The 19,424-nt window shown below is 41.6% G+C and overlaps 2 protein-coding genes across 2 annotated transcripts in view; one reads left to right on the top strand and one right to left on the bottom strand.

Annotated features, from left to right (window-relative positions):
* The window catches only part of lgr4 (leucine-rich repeat containing G protein-coupled receptor 4), a 38,641-nt gene extending 21,195 nt beyond the window's left edge, over window positions 1–17,446 (top strand). The window contains exons 5-18 of the mRNA XM_075455268.1: window positions 5,231–5,446; window positions 6,384–6,455; window positions 7,956–8,024; window positions 8,378–8,449; window positions 8,623–8,694; window positions 8,810–8,878; window positions 8,975–9,046; window positions 11,383–11,448; window positions 11,600–11,671; window positions 11,781–11,852; window positions 11,978–12,103; window positions 12,984–13,081; window positions 13,320–13,373; window positions 13,491–17,446. Of these exons, the coding sequence (XP_075311383.1) occupies window positions 5,231–5,446; window positions 6,384–6,455; window positions 7,956–8,024; window positions 8,378–8,449; window positions 8,623–8,694; window positions 8,810–8,878; window positions 8,975–9,046; window positions 11,383–11,448; window positions 11,600–11,671; window positions 11,781–11,852; window positions 11,978–12,103; window positions 12,984–13,081; window positions 13,320–13,373; window positions 13,491–14,899 (2,539 nt within the window). The 3' untranslated portion in view covers window positions 14,900–17,446. The remainder of the gene's footprint in view (window positions 1–5,230; window positions 5,447–6,383; window positions 6,456–7,955; window positions 8,025–8,377; window positions 8,450–8,622; window positions 8,695–8,809; window positions 8,879–8,974; window positions 9,047–11,382; window positions 11,449–11,599; window positions 11,672–11,780; window positions 11,853–11,977; window positions 12,104–12,983; window positions 13,082–13,319; window positions 13,374–13,490) is intronic.
* Window positions 17,447–19,120: 1,674 nt separating this feature from the next.
* mybpc3 (myosin binding protein C3) overlaps window positions 19,121–19,424 on the bottom strand; it is a 44,198-nt gene continuing 43,894 nt past the window's right edge. The window contains exon 33 of the mRNA XM_075455665.1: window positions 19,121–19,413. Within this exon, the coding sequence (XP_075311780.1) occupies window positions 19,373–19,413 (41 nt within the window). The 3' untranslated portion in view covers window positions 19,121–19,372. The remainder of the gene's footprint in view (window positions 19,414–19,424) is intronic.

Genomic DNA, 19,424 nt, shown 5'->3' on the forward strand with positions numbered 1-19,424 from the left:
TATCCATCCAGTCATGCTTTTTTTTTTTTTCTCCATACCGGCTTCTGCTGTCTGTTGCGGGGGCCAACACGGAAACAAACAGCCATGCACACTCACACTCTGTCCTATGGTCAATTTAACCTAACACGCATGTTTTTGGACTGTGGGAGGAAGCCAGCAGTATTCAGAGAGAACCCACGCATGCACGGGTAGATGGAAACTGGTAACCTTCTTGCTGAGGCAACACAGCAGACCACCACACCACCGTGCAGCTCTGTGCTTATTATGCAAATCTAATTCAAGAGTCAGTTGATTATTATCAACCGGGATAATAAAACAAATTAACATATGATAACAGTTATAAACATTGATTGTACATGCCAAACTGCAGCACGTTAGCACTGACCTTGTGAGCTTGTTACATAAGTATTTAGCTCAATACTCTGTTGCGTCCCAGTTTAACTGCCAGCATGACTGAACTGCGGTGTTCTCGTTGTGAATGTACTGACAGATACTCTTGCAAAGCAGATGTTTTTGCAAACAGCATTAACTATTAACGACACCGAAGTGCATTATTGCAATTTGTCAAACATAAGAGATGTCAATGTCATCATTTTACACAACTATTCAGACGGAGTCTTGTCATGTTGAGCATCAAACAGCTTCAGCTGTGTACAGCTGTGGTGGAAATTTGCCAGTAAAATGTGTAATTTTGCACCACTGAAAGAAGGTTGTTTGATGTGTGAAAACGTTACTCTTTATCCGAGCAGTGAAAACCATTTACTCAACACATTTCCTACATATCACATGCATTTCTCCTGCTGCCGTATTATCTCTGCATCAAGCCCAGCAAATGTAAACATAGGTGGGCTCTCCTCATCAGATCGGTAACTAACTTTTCTCATTTAATGTTTATTTTTGGGTTTTCCAGAAGCGTATCTGTTTCTGTTTATAAGTGTCCGTGCTCTCACAATTTCCTGCCTCGCTTGTCCACATACAGTGGGGCAAAAAAGTATTTGGTCAGCCACCAATTGTGCAAGTTCTCCCGCTTAAAAAGATGAAAGAGGCCTGTTATTTCATAATAGGTACACTTCAACAATGAGGGATGAAATGGGGGGAAAGAATCCAGGAAATCGCATTGTAGGATTTTTAATGAATTGATTGGTAAATTCCTCGGTAAAATAAGTATTTGGTCACCTACAAACAAGCAAGATTTCTGGCTCTTACAGAGCTGTAACGTCTTCTTTAAGAGGCTCCTCTGTACTCCACTCGTTACCTGTATTATTGACAACTGTTTGAACTCGTTATCAGTATAAAAGACACCTGTCCACAACCTCAAACAGGCTGGGAAGACTGAATCTGCAATAGGTAAGCAACTTGGTGTGAAGAAATTAACCGTGGGAGCAATTATTAGAAAATGAAAGACATACAAGACCACTGATAATCTCCCTCGATCTGGGGCACCATGCAAGATCTCACCCCGTTCAAAATGATCCCAAGAATGGTGAGCAAAAATCCCAGAACCACACGGGGGGACCTAGTGAACGGCCTGCAGTAAGCTGGGACCAAAATAACAAAGGCTACCATCAGTAACACACTACGCCGCCAGGGACTCAAATCCTGCAGTAGACGTGTCCCCCTGCCAAAGCCAGTACATGTCCAGGCCCGTCTGAAGTTTGCTAGAGAGCATTTGGATGATCCAGAAGAGGATTGGGAGAATGTCATATGGTCAGATGAAACCAAAATAGAACTTTTTGGTAAAAACTCAACTTGTCATGTTTGAAGGAGAAGAACACCATACCTACTGTGAAGCATGAAGCACGGGGGTGGAAACATCATGCTTTGGGGCTCTTTTTCTGCAAAGGGACCAGGATGACTGATCCGTGTAAAGGAAAGTGTCAACCCCATCGAAAACCTTTGGAGGGAGTTGAAAGTCTGTGTTGCCCAGCGACAGCCCCAAAACATCACTGCTCTAGAGGAGATCTGCTTGGAGGAATGGGCCAAAATACCGGCAACAGTGTGTGACTTACAGAAAACATTTGACCTCTGTCATTGCCAACAAAGAGTATATAACAAAGTATTGAGGTGAACTTTTGTTATTGACCAAATACTTATTGTCCAGCATTGTGGCAGCACTGTGAGGATCATGTTCTTTGATTTCTCCAGTGCATTTAACACAATCCAGCCTGATCTGCTTCGTCTGAAACTCCAGAAGACTCAGGTGGAGCCCTCAACAATCACCTGGATTAATGACTACCTGACAAACAGACCACAGTTTGTCAGACTGAAGAATTGTGTGTCTAACCAGGTGATCAGCAGCACAGGAGCACCACAGGGGACTGTACTCTCACCATTCCTTTTCACTCTGTACACTTCAGACTTCCAGTACAAGTCAGACTCCTGTCATCTACAGAAATATTCAGATGACTCTGCAGTTGTCGGGTGTATCAGAGATGGACAAGAAGCTGAGTACAGAGAGCTGGTGGACCGCTTTGTGGCATGGTGTGGGAACAATCATCTCATCTTGAATGTTAACAAAACAAAGGAGATGATTGTAGATTTCAGGAGAAACAGGGTCAGATCAAACCCTGTTTCCATCATGGGAGAAGAAGTGGAGGTGGTTGAGGAATATAAATACCTTGGTGTTCATCTGGACAACAGACTGGACTGGAGACACAACAGTGAAGCAATCTACAAGAAAGGACAGAGCAGACTGTACTTCTTGAGGAAGCTAAGGTCCTTCGAGGTTTGCAACAAGATGTTGCAGATCTTCTACAAGTCTGTTGTTGAGAGCGTCATTTCCTCTTGCGTCATCTGTTGGGGCAGCAGCATCAGAACCAGGGACCTAAAAAGACTCAATAACCTGATAAAGAAGGCTGGTTCTGTTCTGGGGACGACTGTGGAACCTCTGGAGACAATAATGCAAAGAAGGATTTTGCATAAAATCAAGAGAATTATGGACAACCCTGAACATCGTCTCCATGAGACTGTTATCGGAAAACAGAGTCTCTTCAGTCAAAGGCTTCTTCAGTTTGGATGCAAAACGGACCGCTACAGGAAATCTTTCCTGCCCACAGCCATCAGCATCTATAATAACTCCTTGATTTAATTGAGCTATATCAACATTTAATTTCCCTCTGGGATAAATAAAGTATTTTTGAATTGAATTTTAATTGAATTGAATAATTTGCAAATAAATTCTTTCCAAAACAGACAATGTGATTTTCTGGATTTATTTATTTTTTTCTTCTCATTTTATCTCTCATAGTTGAGGTATACCTATGATGAAAATTACAGACCTTTCTCATCTTTTTAAGTGGGAGAACTTGCACTATTGGTGGCTGAATAAATATTTTTTTGCTCCACCGTATTTCATTTTTATAATGTGACTTTGAAGGCCTCTTTAGCTTTGTTTGTGCTGCTTCCTTCCACCGCTGTGCCTTTAAGCCCGCCAGAGATTTGGAGGAATGGATCCAGCTGGAGAAATGTGTTGAAAATGTAACTTTCAGCTAGTTTTGCTCCACTTGTCCTTTGCTACCCTGTTTTTCTTTCTGTCTCTCTTCTGTCTTTTTAACAGATGTCCTTTCTCTGTGAAGGTTTTATGGTCTGTAGCTGAAGCGATATGCTTTGGCAGAGGAAGGACTTGGTTTGTATTAAGCCTTAGAGAGCTAAATGTCAATCAAGATTGTTTTTCTTCCACTCAGACACTTGAGGAATTTTGAGGGAGGGTGAGACACTCGGTTTGGGAGGATCATCGTAGAAAACAGCATGATGATAGAAAAGGACACTTGTGCATTCATAATACTTGTTTAATAAGGAGTACATCCTTTCATGTGCTAAAACAATACTTTCCTTTATATGTCTTCTTTTTTTCTTTTCTTCATTGGTCAGGTAAATTTCAGCTTGGAATTGAATTTTATATATAAAAGATTTCAAGTTTCGAATAAGAGTTTTCATTTTCAATATAATTTACCAAACAAATAATAGATAATTGTATATAACAGTTGGAGTAGTAAAAACAGCTAAATTAGTCTTGCATTGGTTGGGTACAAACTTTACTTTCTATTTTCAGCTTTTTTTTTTTTTTTTTTTTTCTTCCTCCTGACTCGTTGCATGTCCTGCACACAAAGGTGTGTTTCTCAGTGCAGTTGACACCACGGTAGGCTACTAACTCCATGAGAGGCATCATCAGTGGCCTCCATAACTGTTTTTTGCCCATGATGCTGTTGGAATATTTTGTAGAGAAATGCGGCCACACTTTTCACCGTTTGTTTTGTTTTTATTGCCTTAGGTAGCTTACCGTTAACAGCGACCTGTGAGCTGTGCGGTGGGATGTTTCCCAGCAGAGGTGCTTGCTCAGATGCTTCCTCTGTTGTCTGGCGTAGGGCCATCAGATGGCACAACTTTCATTTAGCTGAAATACGCGTTTCTGTTCGGTGTCACAGGTTTGTTTAAATTCTTTAGCACCACATTAGCACAGAATCTCACTACCCAGTCCTATCTTGGAAGCTCTAAAAGTTGACCTGCTACTCCCCCTCGGAGGTGATGATTATCAGAGAAGAATATAACGGTAGTTGTTGCAGTGGCTCAGTTTGTTCTGACGACTTGGGACTGAGTGGTTGTTGAAACACCAGTGAAAACCTCTGTAGTTGTCATTCTCATCAACACGATTAAGAACATCTTGGGTTGTGCAGATGTTCATGGAACTTTGTAGTTCAGCGCTTTGCTCTGATAGTATCACGGCTCTGATGTTGAGAAGTGTATGTATGGAAAAGGTTTTTCTATGGTCTCAATAACAATGACTATACACTGAAGATACTATGCATACTAAGAACATTGAAATGTGTTTAAAAGACTTTATGAATCTGTAATTATTTACAGTGTTTGACAACTTAAGAGTGGGTTTATGCACTTGAATTGCTTTTTGATGCTGCTTTCAATGTGTTTATGGTTCTCTAAAATACGGCCAGGGCTGCACATTATAACAATAACTTCTAGTTATCGGAGTTTCATCGTGTGCAATATCAATATTCCAAATACATTTTTGCTTGAATGGGAAGAGCAAACGTGTATTTGTGAGGTCTGAATTCCACTTGTCCAGAAGTGGATTGAAGGCCTCATTATTACATCTGTTTATAGTTATATTGTCATCACAATATTCAACAATGTCCCAAATCAACTGGTTTCCCTAATTTTGTGCAGCTGTATATATAATTCTTTGTTTAAATTTTTTATTGTTTTATTTCTTTAGTCGCCTAGATGCAAACCACATTACAGCGGTTCCAGCTGACAGCTTTGAAGGCCTCCAGCAACTTCGTCACCTCTGGTTGGATGACAACCACCTGACAGAAGTCCCCATTGGTTCCTTGAGGCACCAGGCTAACCTTCAGGCTCTGACCCTGGCACTGAACCGCATCCTAAACATACCAGACAACTCCTTTGCAAACCTCACCAGCCTCGTTGTGCTGTAAGTCTTCTTGAGCTTCTGTTCAAATCGTACGTTACAGTATGAATCCACACAGTGCATTCAATTTTCACAGTATGTTTTAATTAAAAAAGTATTTAAAGAGTCATTAAAGAAAACATTCTCAAAAAATCCAGGTGAACTTTGCATGCAGTACTGACTGACTCAAAACACTCGTGTTTGTTGAAGATGACACATCTTTTTGTTGTTAAAGAGATTCATATATTATTCAATTTAGGTTATTCCAACGTGTCAATTCTCATTTGTGTGAAAGGGTAGATATAATTTTGAGTTCATGTTACGGTATGATCAACTAACTTAAGTATTTCCTGTGCATCTGACAGTAAAGACACAGTAGTGCTTGTATTCTCATCTCAATTAGGAAAGCTATAATTTATCTTTGTTTTTTTTTTTTGTATATCATTGCCAAGAAAAATCAATGCCGCCTGGCTGTGTTTAGCTCACACTCTGCATCCATCCTGGGAGTTGCAGTAAATCTGCAAATATCATATTTATTTCCAAAGAGTATGATAATAAGTCCACTAAGCAGTTATGTCAAATTAGGTGTATTTTGTTACTAAAGTCCAGCACAACAGAAGCTTGTGCAAATATGTGATGCATTAAGAATCTGGGGACTTTTCCAAACTGTTTTTTTTTTTTCCACTGTTGCTGTTATACACTTGCACAAATACACACAAGCACTCGCACATCGAGTGGTATTGCTGCAGTTTGTATAAACACGTCAGAATAAACAGGAAGAAAAGACCTGAATCTATTAGTCAGCAGTTTACTGCATAGACGCACGCATCTCGTTGACTAGTCACGCTCTCCAACAATTACATGTGGAAAATAAAGAAGAAGCTGAAGTCGGAGTCTTGATTGACGCTCTCGATGAATCTAAAACGTTATTTAATGTGTGAACTGCTTTTACTTTTCCCAGGCATCTTCATAACAACAGAATTCAGGAGATAGGAGACCACAGTTTTGCAGGGCTGGTGAACCTGGAGACACTGTAAGTTCAGTCATTCAGGAGTTGTTGTTTTTTTTTATTTTGTGTGTCCATGTATGGATCAGTCTGAGTATGTTTGGGCTCTTGTTTGTATGTGCCAACAGCTCCCCCACCCACCTCTGCACCAGTCCTTCAGACATCATTGTGTGCACTTCCTCCTTTAATTGCTCTAGGATAAATAGAGCAAAGTACATGATGCTTATCAAAATCTGCCCTCCCACTGTTCACTTCCTACTGCCACACAGCCATGAAAAATCTTTTAGTGACAGTCTTACTGAATGGCAAACACACAGGCTTTTCCAGCAGACTGGTCATATCCTGGAAGTTTATTTTAGTCTAAATCTTCATCTGATATATTTTAATTGAATTATCTAGTGTTACTCGTCCATTGTTGAGTTATGTCTACTTTCATGCAGGTGAAGGTTTTTACAGTCGATACAGTTCTGTATCGTAGCTTTTCAGCGATGCTTTGTTCTGCTGCGTTTTGTCAAACTCGTGTTTAGCTGCTTTAACAAAAAGCTGCTTGTTTGGGTTTTTTTGCGCACTACCTATGTGTATAGTAGAAAAAAAAATACTGATATTCAAAACAAGGTTCCTTAAAGCAATACTATGTAACATTTCTACCTTAAAATAACAGCTTGAAAAAAATTGTGCAGCTAGAATGAGTTTTAATATTACGATTGGCCTGTCTCCTATGCCCTTCGGGGGTCTGAGTTGGAATAACTGCGCTATGTAACTTTGCTGGACCGGCCCGGGAGCTGAGCGGAAGTACTTCGACTTGCTTTCTGGCACACCTACCGCAAAAACAAATAGACCCCTCTCACGCTCCCAGGTACATTTGATTACTCTTACCTTCTCAGTCGACATAGCTTGCACCTTCTGACTCCTCGCCGGTTCGTCAACAAATGTGAAAGTGAAAGGGTGTTGTATTTACGACAGTGTAACCGTACATTACTTCCAAGCCTGTAGGGGGAGCTCCAGAGTGGGCTTTTTGAGAAGTTACATTGTATTGCTTTGAACATTAGGTTGGGATTGCTGACCCTTTTTTTTTTTTGTTTGTTTGTTTGTTTACTGGTACCAACAAATTCTGTACTGCTGTTTATATTCTTCCATTCCCTGAGGATCAGACAGTTATTGAGGAAAATCTTTTTAACAAAAATGTTTCAGGCACAATTAAGCAAAAATGATTTTTTTGAATGGAAACTAAATCTTTTACTTAACACTTTTAATACTTTATCATGTAGAAAATACAGAAAATAATTTTTTTTTTTTTCTTGGATGTGCATCCATATTTGCAAATTAAGCTCCACCATGCAAAAGGGGCCATATATTTCTAACACATTTCCAGAAACTTTCTTTTGACACCATGCCTAAATTTTATCACTGCATAAAGTCAGCATCTGCACCTCTTGTATGGGCGAAGGAATTAGAGGGCATAAAGGGATGGATTTGTTGGTCGTAATTCAAGAAAAACACACTCACTTCCTGTGTCTCTCTGTCTAGAGATCTTAACTTCAACAACCTGATGGTGTTTCCCAAAGCGATAGAGGCCTTGCCCAAACTGAAGGAACTGTGAGTATGCTGCCACTAAATCCAGGGAGAGTAAAAACCAGGAATGAGTCTTTTCTAGGGTTTCTATGTTCAAAACAGTATTGTAGGTGGTGGTTGTAGTGAAGAAGGCCGAGTGTAAAAATATATATTCACACTCTAACCATCAAATTAAAACTGCATGTCTCCTAATCAGTATAAATGATTACAATATTTATTTGAGCTCTTACTTTGTTAATGTGTTTATTTATTATTTTATCATAATATTAGTTTGTTTTTCATTTTTTATTTTTGCCTGTTTCAAATGAACTTTCCATGTGTCTGAAAGAGCCTGAAAGTATCTTAACCTCGTCTCCCTGAAATTCTTCTCCCTGTAGCGGGTTTCACAGCAATGACATCGCTTCCATACCTGAAGGGGCCTTCCATAACAACGCCCTGCTGCGGACCATGTAAGAGCAAACTCGCATAGTCTCTGATTTCTAATAAATACGCACACGGTGCTTTCCGATGGTGGACACAAGTTTAAGGCTTCACAAGTTTAATGTCCAGGAGATGGTGCCATACTCGCATAGTGAATTGCTTTGTTTTAAACTCTCCCCTTCTGCTTTTGTTGCCCTCCCAGACATCTTTATGACAACCCTCTGTCGTACGTGGGTGCCTCAGCCTTCCAGAATCTATCTGACCTGCACTCTTTGTAAGTCCTGCAGTCAGACACAACCTGCGTCTTAACTCTTCAAGTTAGTAGTAACGGCATGCTTTGATTGATGTGTACAATGGATTTGTTACCATTCATCAAATGTGTGTTTCAGAATATTGCGCGGAGCCAGTATGATGCAGGACTTTCCCATCCTTACGTGGACAAACAACCTTGAGAGTCTGTGAGTGAACGTGGATTCTGCATCTTCTCTTGCTTGTGCATCTCTAAAGTAACTGATCAGTTTAATTTTTTTATTTATTTTTTTTTTAATCTCTAGGACCCTGTCAGGAACCAAGATATCATCAATACCCACTGATCTATGTGAGGATCTGAAGTTGCTTCGGACGCTGTGAGAAACGTTTCCCATACCTGCTACTTAACAGTGTTTGCACTGCGATCTTAGGGAATATTTCACTCTGGTTGGCTGTATAATTTAGTAGTTCCACTGACATTGTCTGTCCACCATTCTAAAATGAATGACAATGCGTCATTGTTCCTCTGTCACATATTGGCTCCATAAACTCCCGAATGTAGTCTTTCGGTGCCTCGTTCCCTGAATGGTGACTTTAATGCACAAGCAGTGCATTACATAAGTGATGCCGTCACTTCCACCTTCTCTTTAACTTCGTACGTCAGGCTGCAGCTGATAAAACACTATCATTTGTGCATATCTGGCCAATGAGCTAGCTAATCTTGATCATAATAGTATATTTACTCTGTTAACCATTTACATGTGTTACTGTAGTTGAATGTTATTGGCAAAGACTAGAATTAAACTAAAAGATATATGGTGCCAAGTTGAATCTAAGGTCTATTCTACTCACTGGAGGAGAGAATAACATTTCCATTGCATTAGAACCTCTTGTGAAACAGTAATGATTGTTACAGGTACAAGTGAAAACATCTGGGGTCCGTTTCACGTAGCAGGTTCAACCAACTCTGAGTCTATTCCTGATCTCTGAGTTGATCTACTCTGAGATAGAAAACCCTGAGTTTTCAGTTCCAGAAACGCTGATTTGAGTGAGGTTAATCAACTCTGAGTAAGTTCACCTTGAGTTTAGCGCGTGCACCACAACTTTAAAAAGCCAGCATCAATGGAGCCCCGATTCGATGAGTCACCTTGGCAACGGGGAAGAGGAGGGGCTACGTTTTTCACCAACCTCGAATTGGAAATCTTAATGCGCTCATACGGCGAGTTTCAATACGTTTTTAGAAATAAGTGCAACACCGCTGCTGCAGCAAAAGCAGAAGTTTAAATGTAGTCCTTTGCAATCACAATAATATTACAGGGAAACTGCTTGAATGGTAGCCCATTCATTTATTTCATTTAGGTGCAATCCCGCAGGGGAGAAGCGCTCTTGGCAGCAGTTTAAGATGAAATATAAAAATATTGTTCAAACAGGTGAGACCTCAGCATGGAGGTACCTCATTTTGATCATGTTTTACACTGTAAAATAAATATTAAGTGGCTATTTGACTGTGCAGTTATTTTATTCCCAACATAAAGCTGTTTTCACACACATAAACTATGTCTTCTCATCTATATCATCCATCCATCCATTATGTATACCGCTGAATCCGTCAGTCGGGTCGCGGGGGGGGCTGGAGCCTATCCCAGCGGTCAATGGGCAAGGGGCGGGGTACACCCTGGACAGGCCGCCAGTCCATCACAGGGCCACATAGAGACAAACGAGACAAACAACCATACACACTCACAGTCACTCAGAAGGACAATTTAGAGTCATCATCTATATCATGTTCTGTTAAATAATTAAGCCTATTTAAACTAACACAGATTTCTACTGAGCCAACAGAAAGAAGGCAGATGCCCTTAAAACGGGTGGTGCCCAGCACCGCCACCTCTAACGGGAGGCCAGTGGCTGAGGGAGTCCACCCCCAAGACACGACCGCCTTTATAAAATATAATAGGCCTATATATGTCTTTTTTTAAGCCTATTCATACAAATATTTATTTGTCTTTTATGTCTTTTTTTTTCTTTTGTCCCAAGACATTCTGATGGTGCCGCTCAAAAAGATAATTGTCTTTAAATGCAAAAATCTATGCGCGGTCTGATAACCATCTCCGACGAATATTTATTTCTCTGCGCAATAATGCTGCACCTTCATCCACGGGATCGTTGTCAAAAGGACATGTTCGTGAAAAAAGTTGCCTCCTACTGTGCCTAATGGACTTCTAGAAGTAGAAGAACTCGCTCTGCTGACTGAATGAATGAGGAAATCAAATGGCGTGTGTGGCTGAAAGAGGGCGGAGACAGAAAGAAACTCAAGGTTTCTTGAATAAAACCTGGTCCCGACCAGGTTAGGTTCAGAGAGTCTGTTACTCCGGTAACTGACCGTGAGGTTAAGTTACCTCTCTTTGTGAAACAGGCTAGAGTTACCCCTCTTTCTCGGGGTTGAGTTACCTCCCTTTGTGAAACGGAAAACTCAGGGTTTCCCTCATTTCAGGGTTAACCTACTCAGAGTTTTCACAAAACCTGCTACGTGAAACGGACCTCTGGTGTTACAAGGGAAATGGAACTATGGCTTGAAAAGACTTTAAACTTTTGGTTTTCTACATGAAAATATAAATTGTTCTCAAAATTTAGTTTCAGAACAATCCCCCTATTTGTCTTATTGGGCTAATTTTGAACTGTCGCAGTTATTGAAACACTTTTTCTTTGTCAGCGACCTGTCCTACGACGAGATAAAGCAGTTACCGTCCCTCCAGGGCTGCGTCCGCCTGCAGGAGATGTGAGTGTTGAGCATGTAAAAGCCATTTAACACACCATTGCAGAAAAAAATGATGAAGCTTAAAAGACAGATTCTTACTTCGCTATAAATTATTGTAATTTGACGAACAGCTAAGAAAATAATCTGTAAAATCCTTGTTTTCCATCTGCAGAAGTTTTCAGCACAATCATATTCAGCAGATCGACCGAGACACTTTTCAAGGTCTCTCTGCTCTCCGTTTGCTGTAAGTCCTCGCAGTCACACACATTGTAACACACACTGGAGTAGTTGAAAAAACAACAACAAAATTTCATGTCTTCGTTGTGAGTTCACTGGGTTCTGCTGCTACACAGAGACCTGAGCAGGAACGAAATCCGAGTTATCCACAGAGATGCTTTCCTCACCCTCACTGCACTCACCAACCTGTGAGTAGGAAGCGCTTTGTTTTACCGCCTTTCATCAAAATAAGTGCAAAACTCCTGCTGTGGTTTCTTTTCCTGCCTGCTCTTGTCTAACAGAACTTTTCTGCGTCTGTGAAATTTTTTTGTAGAGATCTGAGTATGAACTCTCTGACCGTGATTCCAACTACTGGACTGAGTGCCGTCAGCCAGCTGAAACTTTCAGGGAACCCGCAGATGAAAAGCGCACTGAGTGCAAAAAACCTCCCAAAACTCCGGTGAGAAACGACGTGTGTCTTCTACTGTTGGATCTGTGTCTTTAAAAGAAGGTAGAAAATAGATGAACACCGGGAGGCCTAACGATACACTCATGTATACAGGATCACGACACGTAAACCTTCGGATCAGTTGAAGCATTTATTTCAACATGACAGCATGAGGTTAAGCAAAAAAAAAAAGAGGAAGGAAAACGTGTGAGGCGATGAAGAAAGATCACATTATTATAGGGGGAAGACTATAGAACATGGCTGTTACTAACAGTTGTTGTACTACATCAGTCTGCTGTGCTGAAAAATCAGGCTTTTGTCATCAAATTCAGTCTTATTTGAATGACCCCTTCCACACCAGTTGGAGCAATTCAGTCATTTACTGATGATTGAGAAAGCACACAGTGAGTCATTTGTAAAAAAGTTATTCAAATAGATAGACATGAGATCACATTTAGACACTAGATGATTTTTTTTTTTTTATACATAGAGTAGGTACATCGGTATTTGTGTTACAGGCATGTACTCTAACTGTGCCACAAAATGGGGGTTGAGAAAAGCCAGCATACCTGCTGAAAAAACTCACATCTAGCTGTTGAGCTCAATATGGCAGATACCCTGGAAACAAATGGAAGACATGTGCAGAAAAAGTGAGGAAAAACAGAATTAAACTTAAATTTTTACTTATTTATTTATTTATTTATTTATATATATTTTTTTTAATGTTTAATGAGAAATACAGGTGGTACTATGAAAAAATGCAAATATTATTCTGAAAACAATCAAAAGGGCCAAATCTCTGTAGAGAAACCCATCTTATTTAGTTTCTGGGCCAGTATCAACAACGGACCTCAGCTGGACTTTAAGAGCCTCTTTGATTTATTGTTTGTAGATCCATCTCTGTCCCTTACGCCTACCAGTGCTGCGCGTTTGTTGGATGTGACTCAGTGACGAGCTCTTCTGCGGAAGCTGACATGAAGAAATCTACAGGTGCGAATGCTTCAGTGACTGTTTTTACCTTGGAACTGAATTGTTTGACGTTAACTAAACTGTGTCTTAGATCAGTCTGTGATAATTACCTTGAACTGTCGTTCATTGTGAAATGAGTAAAAACAACTTGGAAAGTCAGCCAGAAACGAATACATACATGACATAGATGCCACCAAATACATCATTTTCTTTCTTTCTTTCTTTTTTTCCTCACTGTCAAATTTGTGTGTAATTTTAGGCGGGGAGGATGGGGAGCGAATCTCAATGATTACGCATTGCTCTCCTTTACCAGGTAAACAGCCTTTTACAGCTTTGATTTAGTTTCTGTGCGTTTGCCAAAGAGCTTTGAAATAATCCAAAAATGGCCATATAGAGTGTTGACTTTGAACCACTTTGTTTGTTTCTGAAGGAGCCTTTAAGCCGTGCCAGCACCTCCTGGGCAACTGGATGATTCGTCTGACAGTGTGGTTCATCTGCCTGGTGTCGCTGGTGTTTAACAGCTTGGTGCTGGTGGTCACCTTCTCTCCCGTTGATCCAGCAGCTCGCCATTCCCACTACCTGACTCCATCTCTGTCTCCAGCCAGGCTGCTGATGGGGCTGCTGGCCTTGGCCAACTTGCTCACAGGCTTGTATGTCGGCGTGCTGACGGTGCTCGATGCTGCTACGTGGGGGTCCTTCGCAGAGTTCGGTGTATGGTGGGAGATGGGCCCTGGCTGTCAGATCACAGGAGCTTTGGCTGTCTTCTCATCCGAGTGGTCAGTCTTGTTGCTGTCGCTGGCAGCCGTGGAGCGCAGCGTGGCTGTGAGGGTGATTCTAGGAAAAGCAATAATGTCACCCAGGAGGAGCAGCAGCAACTATCGCAGATGCTTGAGAGGAGATGGATGCTTCAGCCTGGCCGCAGGGCTGCTGGGACTGCTGGCTGCTGCTGGAGCCTGCCTGCCTCTCCTGACTGTCAGTGACCAGTCCTCATCGCCTCTCTGCCTGCCATTTGCTGGTGGTGAGAGTCCAGCTCTGAGTGTTACAGTCATTCTTGTGCTGCTGAATGCCTTGGCTTACCTTTTTACAGCTGCGGTGTACACCCAGCTGTACTGCCACCTCGGCAGGGTGGAGCTAGCTGATCCAGAGCAGACGGGTGCCCTGCGGCATGTAGCCTGGCTCATCTTCACCAACTGCATCTTCTTCTGCCCTGTGGCGGCGTTCTCCTTCGCCCCTCTCTTGACTGGCTCTACAGCTGGTGGCCCAGAGATTGCAAAGTCCGTCACCCTCATTTTCTTCCCTCTGCCTGCATGCCTGAACCCTGTATTGTACGTGTTCTTCAGCCCGGCCTTCAGAGAGGACTGGTTTAGACTACGCGGCCGCGGAGGTTTGACCAGGGACATGAAGGCTGGCGCTGAAAGTCACTGCGACGATGGTGGCGGAGGGTCGGAGCTCACAGACGGGGGTTCCTCCACCCATCTGGGCTTTGACTGTGGTGTGTACTCACAGCTTTGTCGAGAGACAGTTGTGTGTGAGCAGTGCGAGGCGGCTCTGCGTGCCAGGACCTGCTCTTCCCCCTCGTCCACCACAGTCTGCAGACATTTAGTGAAGTCTCACAGCTGTCCCACCCTCCTGGCGGGAGTTGCAGTGTGCCAACGCTCTGAGGGGTTTTGGGCAGACAGCGGGACACCCTCTGCTCAGTCTGAGTACGCCGATGAGGGGGACTCATTTGTGTCAGACAGTTCGGACCAGGTTCAGGCCTGTGGCAGAGCCTGCTTCTGCCAAAGCAGAGGCCTTCCTCTTGTACACTACTCATACAACATACCTCGTGTCAAGGACTAAAGATGCCTCAGAGCTCTCTGTGTGCACACATCTCTCCGTCATGTGAATTTAGCTTTTTTTTTTTTTTTTTCTTTCCACATCAAATAAGAAAACATGCCAACTACCCTGCAATTCATCAAGCACTTATGTATGTAATTACTGTGTTAACAGAGATGCAAGCAATCGTTTAAAGGGAATTTGGCTTTTTGATCTTGGAGATCACCTCTAAGGGAAAAGAACTGAGCACATCACGTTACAAACTGCTTCGACAAAGGATCTTGCAAAGGAAAATCTCGCCACCGATGCCTGCCTCTTGATTTCAACTGAGTTGATGAATGCCTAAATGTATGTCAAGATTACTTTTTTGTTCTCACTCATAAGCTTTTTAAATGTAATTATTATTGATAAGCTTTTCCACAGGAACAGTCCATTTTATACTTTGTTTTTTTTTTTTTAAATATATATATATATTTATATATATATATATGTGTGTGTGTAAATGTAGCAAATGTAATAATCACGCTAGACTTTTTTTTTTTTTTTTTTTGTATGAATGTAAATTTCAGGTGGTCCGAACCCAACGGGGGCAGATATGTATAATCTTTTATTCGACCTGCATGTGATCATAAGTCATGGTGGGAACGGTAGATGTCAGTTTATTAAAAAAGAAAAAAAAACACAAAAAAAACATGTCTTTGCTTTAAGTTACCAAGACTAAGAATGTGATTAAAGTAGCAGATATCACTGTTTTAGCGACAGCTGTGCTTGCTGGTGTTGACAGACTTTATTTATTGTGTGAGCAGCAGGAGTGTTTGGGTGGAGACTTAATTCAAGAGTATGAAAGGTAGCCTCTGAGTGATGAGTACACAAGACAACGTAGCACAGGCATTCACCAAAAAAAGAACAGCTTTTTATTTGTTTCCCAGTCAGACAAGAACACACACGCAGGTTCAGGTGGTTCATTTCAACCTAAAATGGACTTGTTTTAACAACTTGGGCCTCGCTGCCTTTGCTTTTTGCCTTCACGTTTCATTTGGATCAGATTGTCCTGAGCATTCGGGCTGCGTGTTGTGCTCCTCTGAGGACCAAAGGCTTCAGTACAGCAGAGCTTAAATCATTTCAGGGGACGTTCAGATCAAGTCTTGCTGGCGGGCAAATTGTTGGCTCGGTGCTCTGTTGAAGATGAACTTCAGATGAGTCTTATAAGCGACATGTGCTTAACTGATTCTTATGAAAAATAATTTAATGTGCAGGGATAACCCAGCATTTCAAGATGTTCCCATTTACAGTGAGTGAAAAGGAGTTTAAATTTACAGCCAGTTGCTGGATGGCAAAATCTCTCTTAAAAACGCAGGAGACCCAAGAAATCTGCTGCTTTCACACAACTTCGGCTCATTTGGACATTGGCTTTAAATCTATTCAAACATATCTGGGCTCATGAGCAGTGATTCAAACTCGGGGAAACACGCGAATCACCTCTCTGCCGGCTGGGTCAACACGATGGCGTGCGAGCGACGCCAACGACCGCAAAACCAGAGTAGTTGAGATGTGGGGGATCATTACTCAACCTCAGGCGACTGAGATTCTGACTGTATGTTTATCTCAGTTTGTGTCGTCGGTTTTATTGTACACATCTTAAAAAAGAGCATCATCGTGTATCGTGAGGTCAATCGGTGTCGACCTCTTTTTTTTTTTTTTTTTTTTTTTTTTTTTTTTTTTTTTTTATATCCCGATTTCTGACCCGAATGAGACTCTGTGTGACGTGTGCTGGAGCGTGACAGTACACATTAAGGTTACACCCTTGAGCATGTATGCACAAGTTGTGTGTCTTGTGAGCGCTCAGGAATTTGGGCAATGTAGGGAAACCTTTCCTTCCAACAGGACGTTGTTGTGTCTTCGCATCGCGCCCCTCCGTTTCACTGCTTTGAACGGCCTTGCCTCGATGGAGGTTTGTAAATTCTCGCATAAACCAAAAAAAATCAAAATAAATGTCCGTTGATTGTTTGAGACGTCTGATGTTCCACCTGGTGAGGATGCGCACAGCCTTCAGTGGTTTGGTTGTTTCTTTTTGTGTTTGTGTGTAAATTATTTGAGAAGAAAGCAAGTAGTCGAGAATGGGATTCTAAGTAAGGAAGCTACCTCCTCTGCTACCGTAGTGGCTGCCAGCAGTGTTTTGTAGATTTAAAAAAAAAGTCTGTTATCTGTCGCTCTTTGTTTGCATTCTCAGCTTTGTGTTCATATATCTGGCTGCACGTCATTTTAGTTCTGTGCAAATTGTGGGAGGAATCTATGTACTGTATACTGTGATTTTTATTATTTTTTTAATTAAACCATAAACTATGAATTTTGCTTTATCTTTTATAGATGCAAAGTTGCAGATTATAGATATATCTATAGATATATTTCACCCGATTTCAGTTCAAATTTTTAATCTTATGTGTGTGTATATATATATATATATATTTTTTTTTTTCATGCCAAGTCTCCCTGTTGTTATTATTTTTCCAAGTAGAAAATCAATTCTTTAATTTGTGAATGAATAAAGTTGGAATAACACAACGTCTCTTATTTTTGTGTGATGGTTGATTTCTTTGTGCTGGAAGATTAACCAACAGGATACAAGAGCCAATTTAAATTTGTGGAAACCACAGGTGCATACGGCCCTAACATTTGTGAGTCAAATGTTTCACCCATAAAGTGGCACTTTGTGAGGAGCGTGCAGGGTTGTGAAAGGCTTTACTTTAAGCTTAAATACATATTTATTAATTCTAAGCAAACGGTTTCGGGTAGCTAAATCCTGCCCAAACTGGTAAATGGAAAGTTGGAAATACAGACATGGGACTCACAACAGACTGAAACTGGTTTTCAAAGTCAACCTGAAGAAGAAGCGGTCCAACCAGAGTCTGCAGACTTTTGACCTAAAGTTGGCAGGTGAAGCTCCAAATCATGCTTCATCTGCACAAGTAACTTGTGGTTACGAGAAACGTAAAAGGGCGATGTTTTATCAACTTGATTTTATATAGAACTTGAACATCAAAACGGCAACATTTATTAGTCCAATGAGGAACTCTGTTGGGGGAATCAGGCAGGGTTTTCCATGGTCACATGGAGGAAAGGGCCTTTTCCGCCCTCTCACAGTCGTCTTTAGTTTGTTGCTCAATTCAAACGTCGAAACATGATTAAATTGTGGATTTGTTCTCCCAATTAATCATTCCCAATATGTGGTACATTATTTAAACTGAGCACCGTCAAGTGTGACTTCCATTGAAGGGAAAAGTCAAAAGATAGAGGACAAAATGTCTGAGTTACTAAAGGTAACGGTACGGCGCTGGGGGCCTTTAGGGTTTCTGGACAGTGTGTATCTTAAAGTCCTTGTTTCCACCAGAGCTGTTGTCATGACTTCACTCGCTCTATGAATGAAACCATTCGTGCCATGTCATGCAGTTTCCTCCAGCTGTGTCCCGTTGTCCACAGCTGCTGCCTTCCTCTCCAGAAGTGAACTGTAACTTTGTGGGAGGGGGGTGAGATACAACATCTGGGATAATATAAAGAAACAGACATAAAAGTTGCGTTAAGCTTTGAACTGCGGAGCCTTTTCCCTGGTAATTTGTGGTTTCTGGTGAAGCGTCAAAACACCTGATAAACACGGAGGCGCTGTTGGCTGTATGTCACCCGTGTTACCGGTGAGACGAGTGCAAGGCTCTCTGGAGCCGTTGCAGCGGCACGTGGAGAGGACGCTGCAAGCGTTAACATTCACTGCATCAAAGGAATAAGTGCAGCCATGCTGCAGCGGCCCTCGCGAGAAAAGAGCCGCCATGTGTTCCACTGTGCTGACAGATGTTCTCAGAGGTTGAAGGACATCCCAGCTACTGCCTCCCCACACCGCGCTGTGGCCTGCACATTTGGAACATGCCTCGCACCTCTGGCATTAGTGAGGCTTTGTTATAATAGAATAAGCTCTCAACAGCCTCTTTCCATTCCTCTGGACTTATGCTTTTTGCATTTTCTGTATTCCAGTGTTGACACCGCTCTCCTGATGCAGCTCACCAGTGTACCAGCATGAAACTAAGTGGACAAAACCAAGCGATACGGCTTTGAACCCACGATTCATACACACAAACACGCTGCAATCCAGCTCCTTCTTTCTTTAAGTAGTAAATTAATCTTGCTCTGTTTTCCATATGTTCTAAACACTAATTCCATCTAATCATTAAAAAGAACAAAGTTACACAGTTAAATAACTCATTCTTAATAATTTATTGACAATGAACAATAAATTTAGTGAGCGCTAGGCAGTTGAGTATTGACACTAATGCAGCAGGAACTTGACACACGATTTCTGCACAAGAGGAGATTAGTGCAAAAATAAAGCTATTGTGTTTTATGCTTTTATTGCTCGTCCTGCGGTTTGTGATTCAGACAGATTCTCATGACAGAAAACAGTCAACGCGGTGAAGACGAATCCGTCGTCTCTTCAGTCGCAGCTGAAACCTCTCACTTCTTGGCGTCTTTCTTCTCCTCTTTAGCTATTTGAGCTGCCAGCAAG

This window comes from Odontesthes bonariensis, chromosome 1 (assembly GCF_027942865.1).
Source record: "Odontesthes bonariensis isolate fOdoBon6 chromosome 1, fOdoBon6.hap1, whole genome shotgun sequence".
Taxonomy (NCBI): Eukaryota; Metazoa; Chordata; class Actinopteri; order Atheriniformes; family Atherinopsidae; genus Odontesthes; species Odontesthes bonariensis.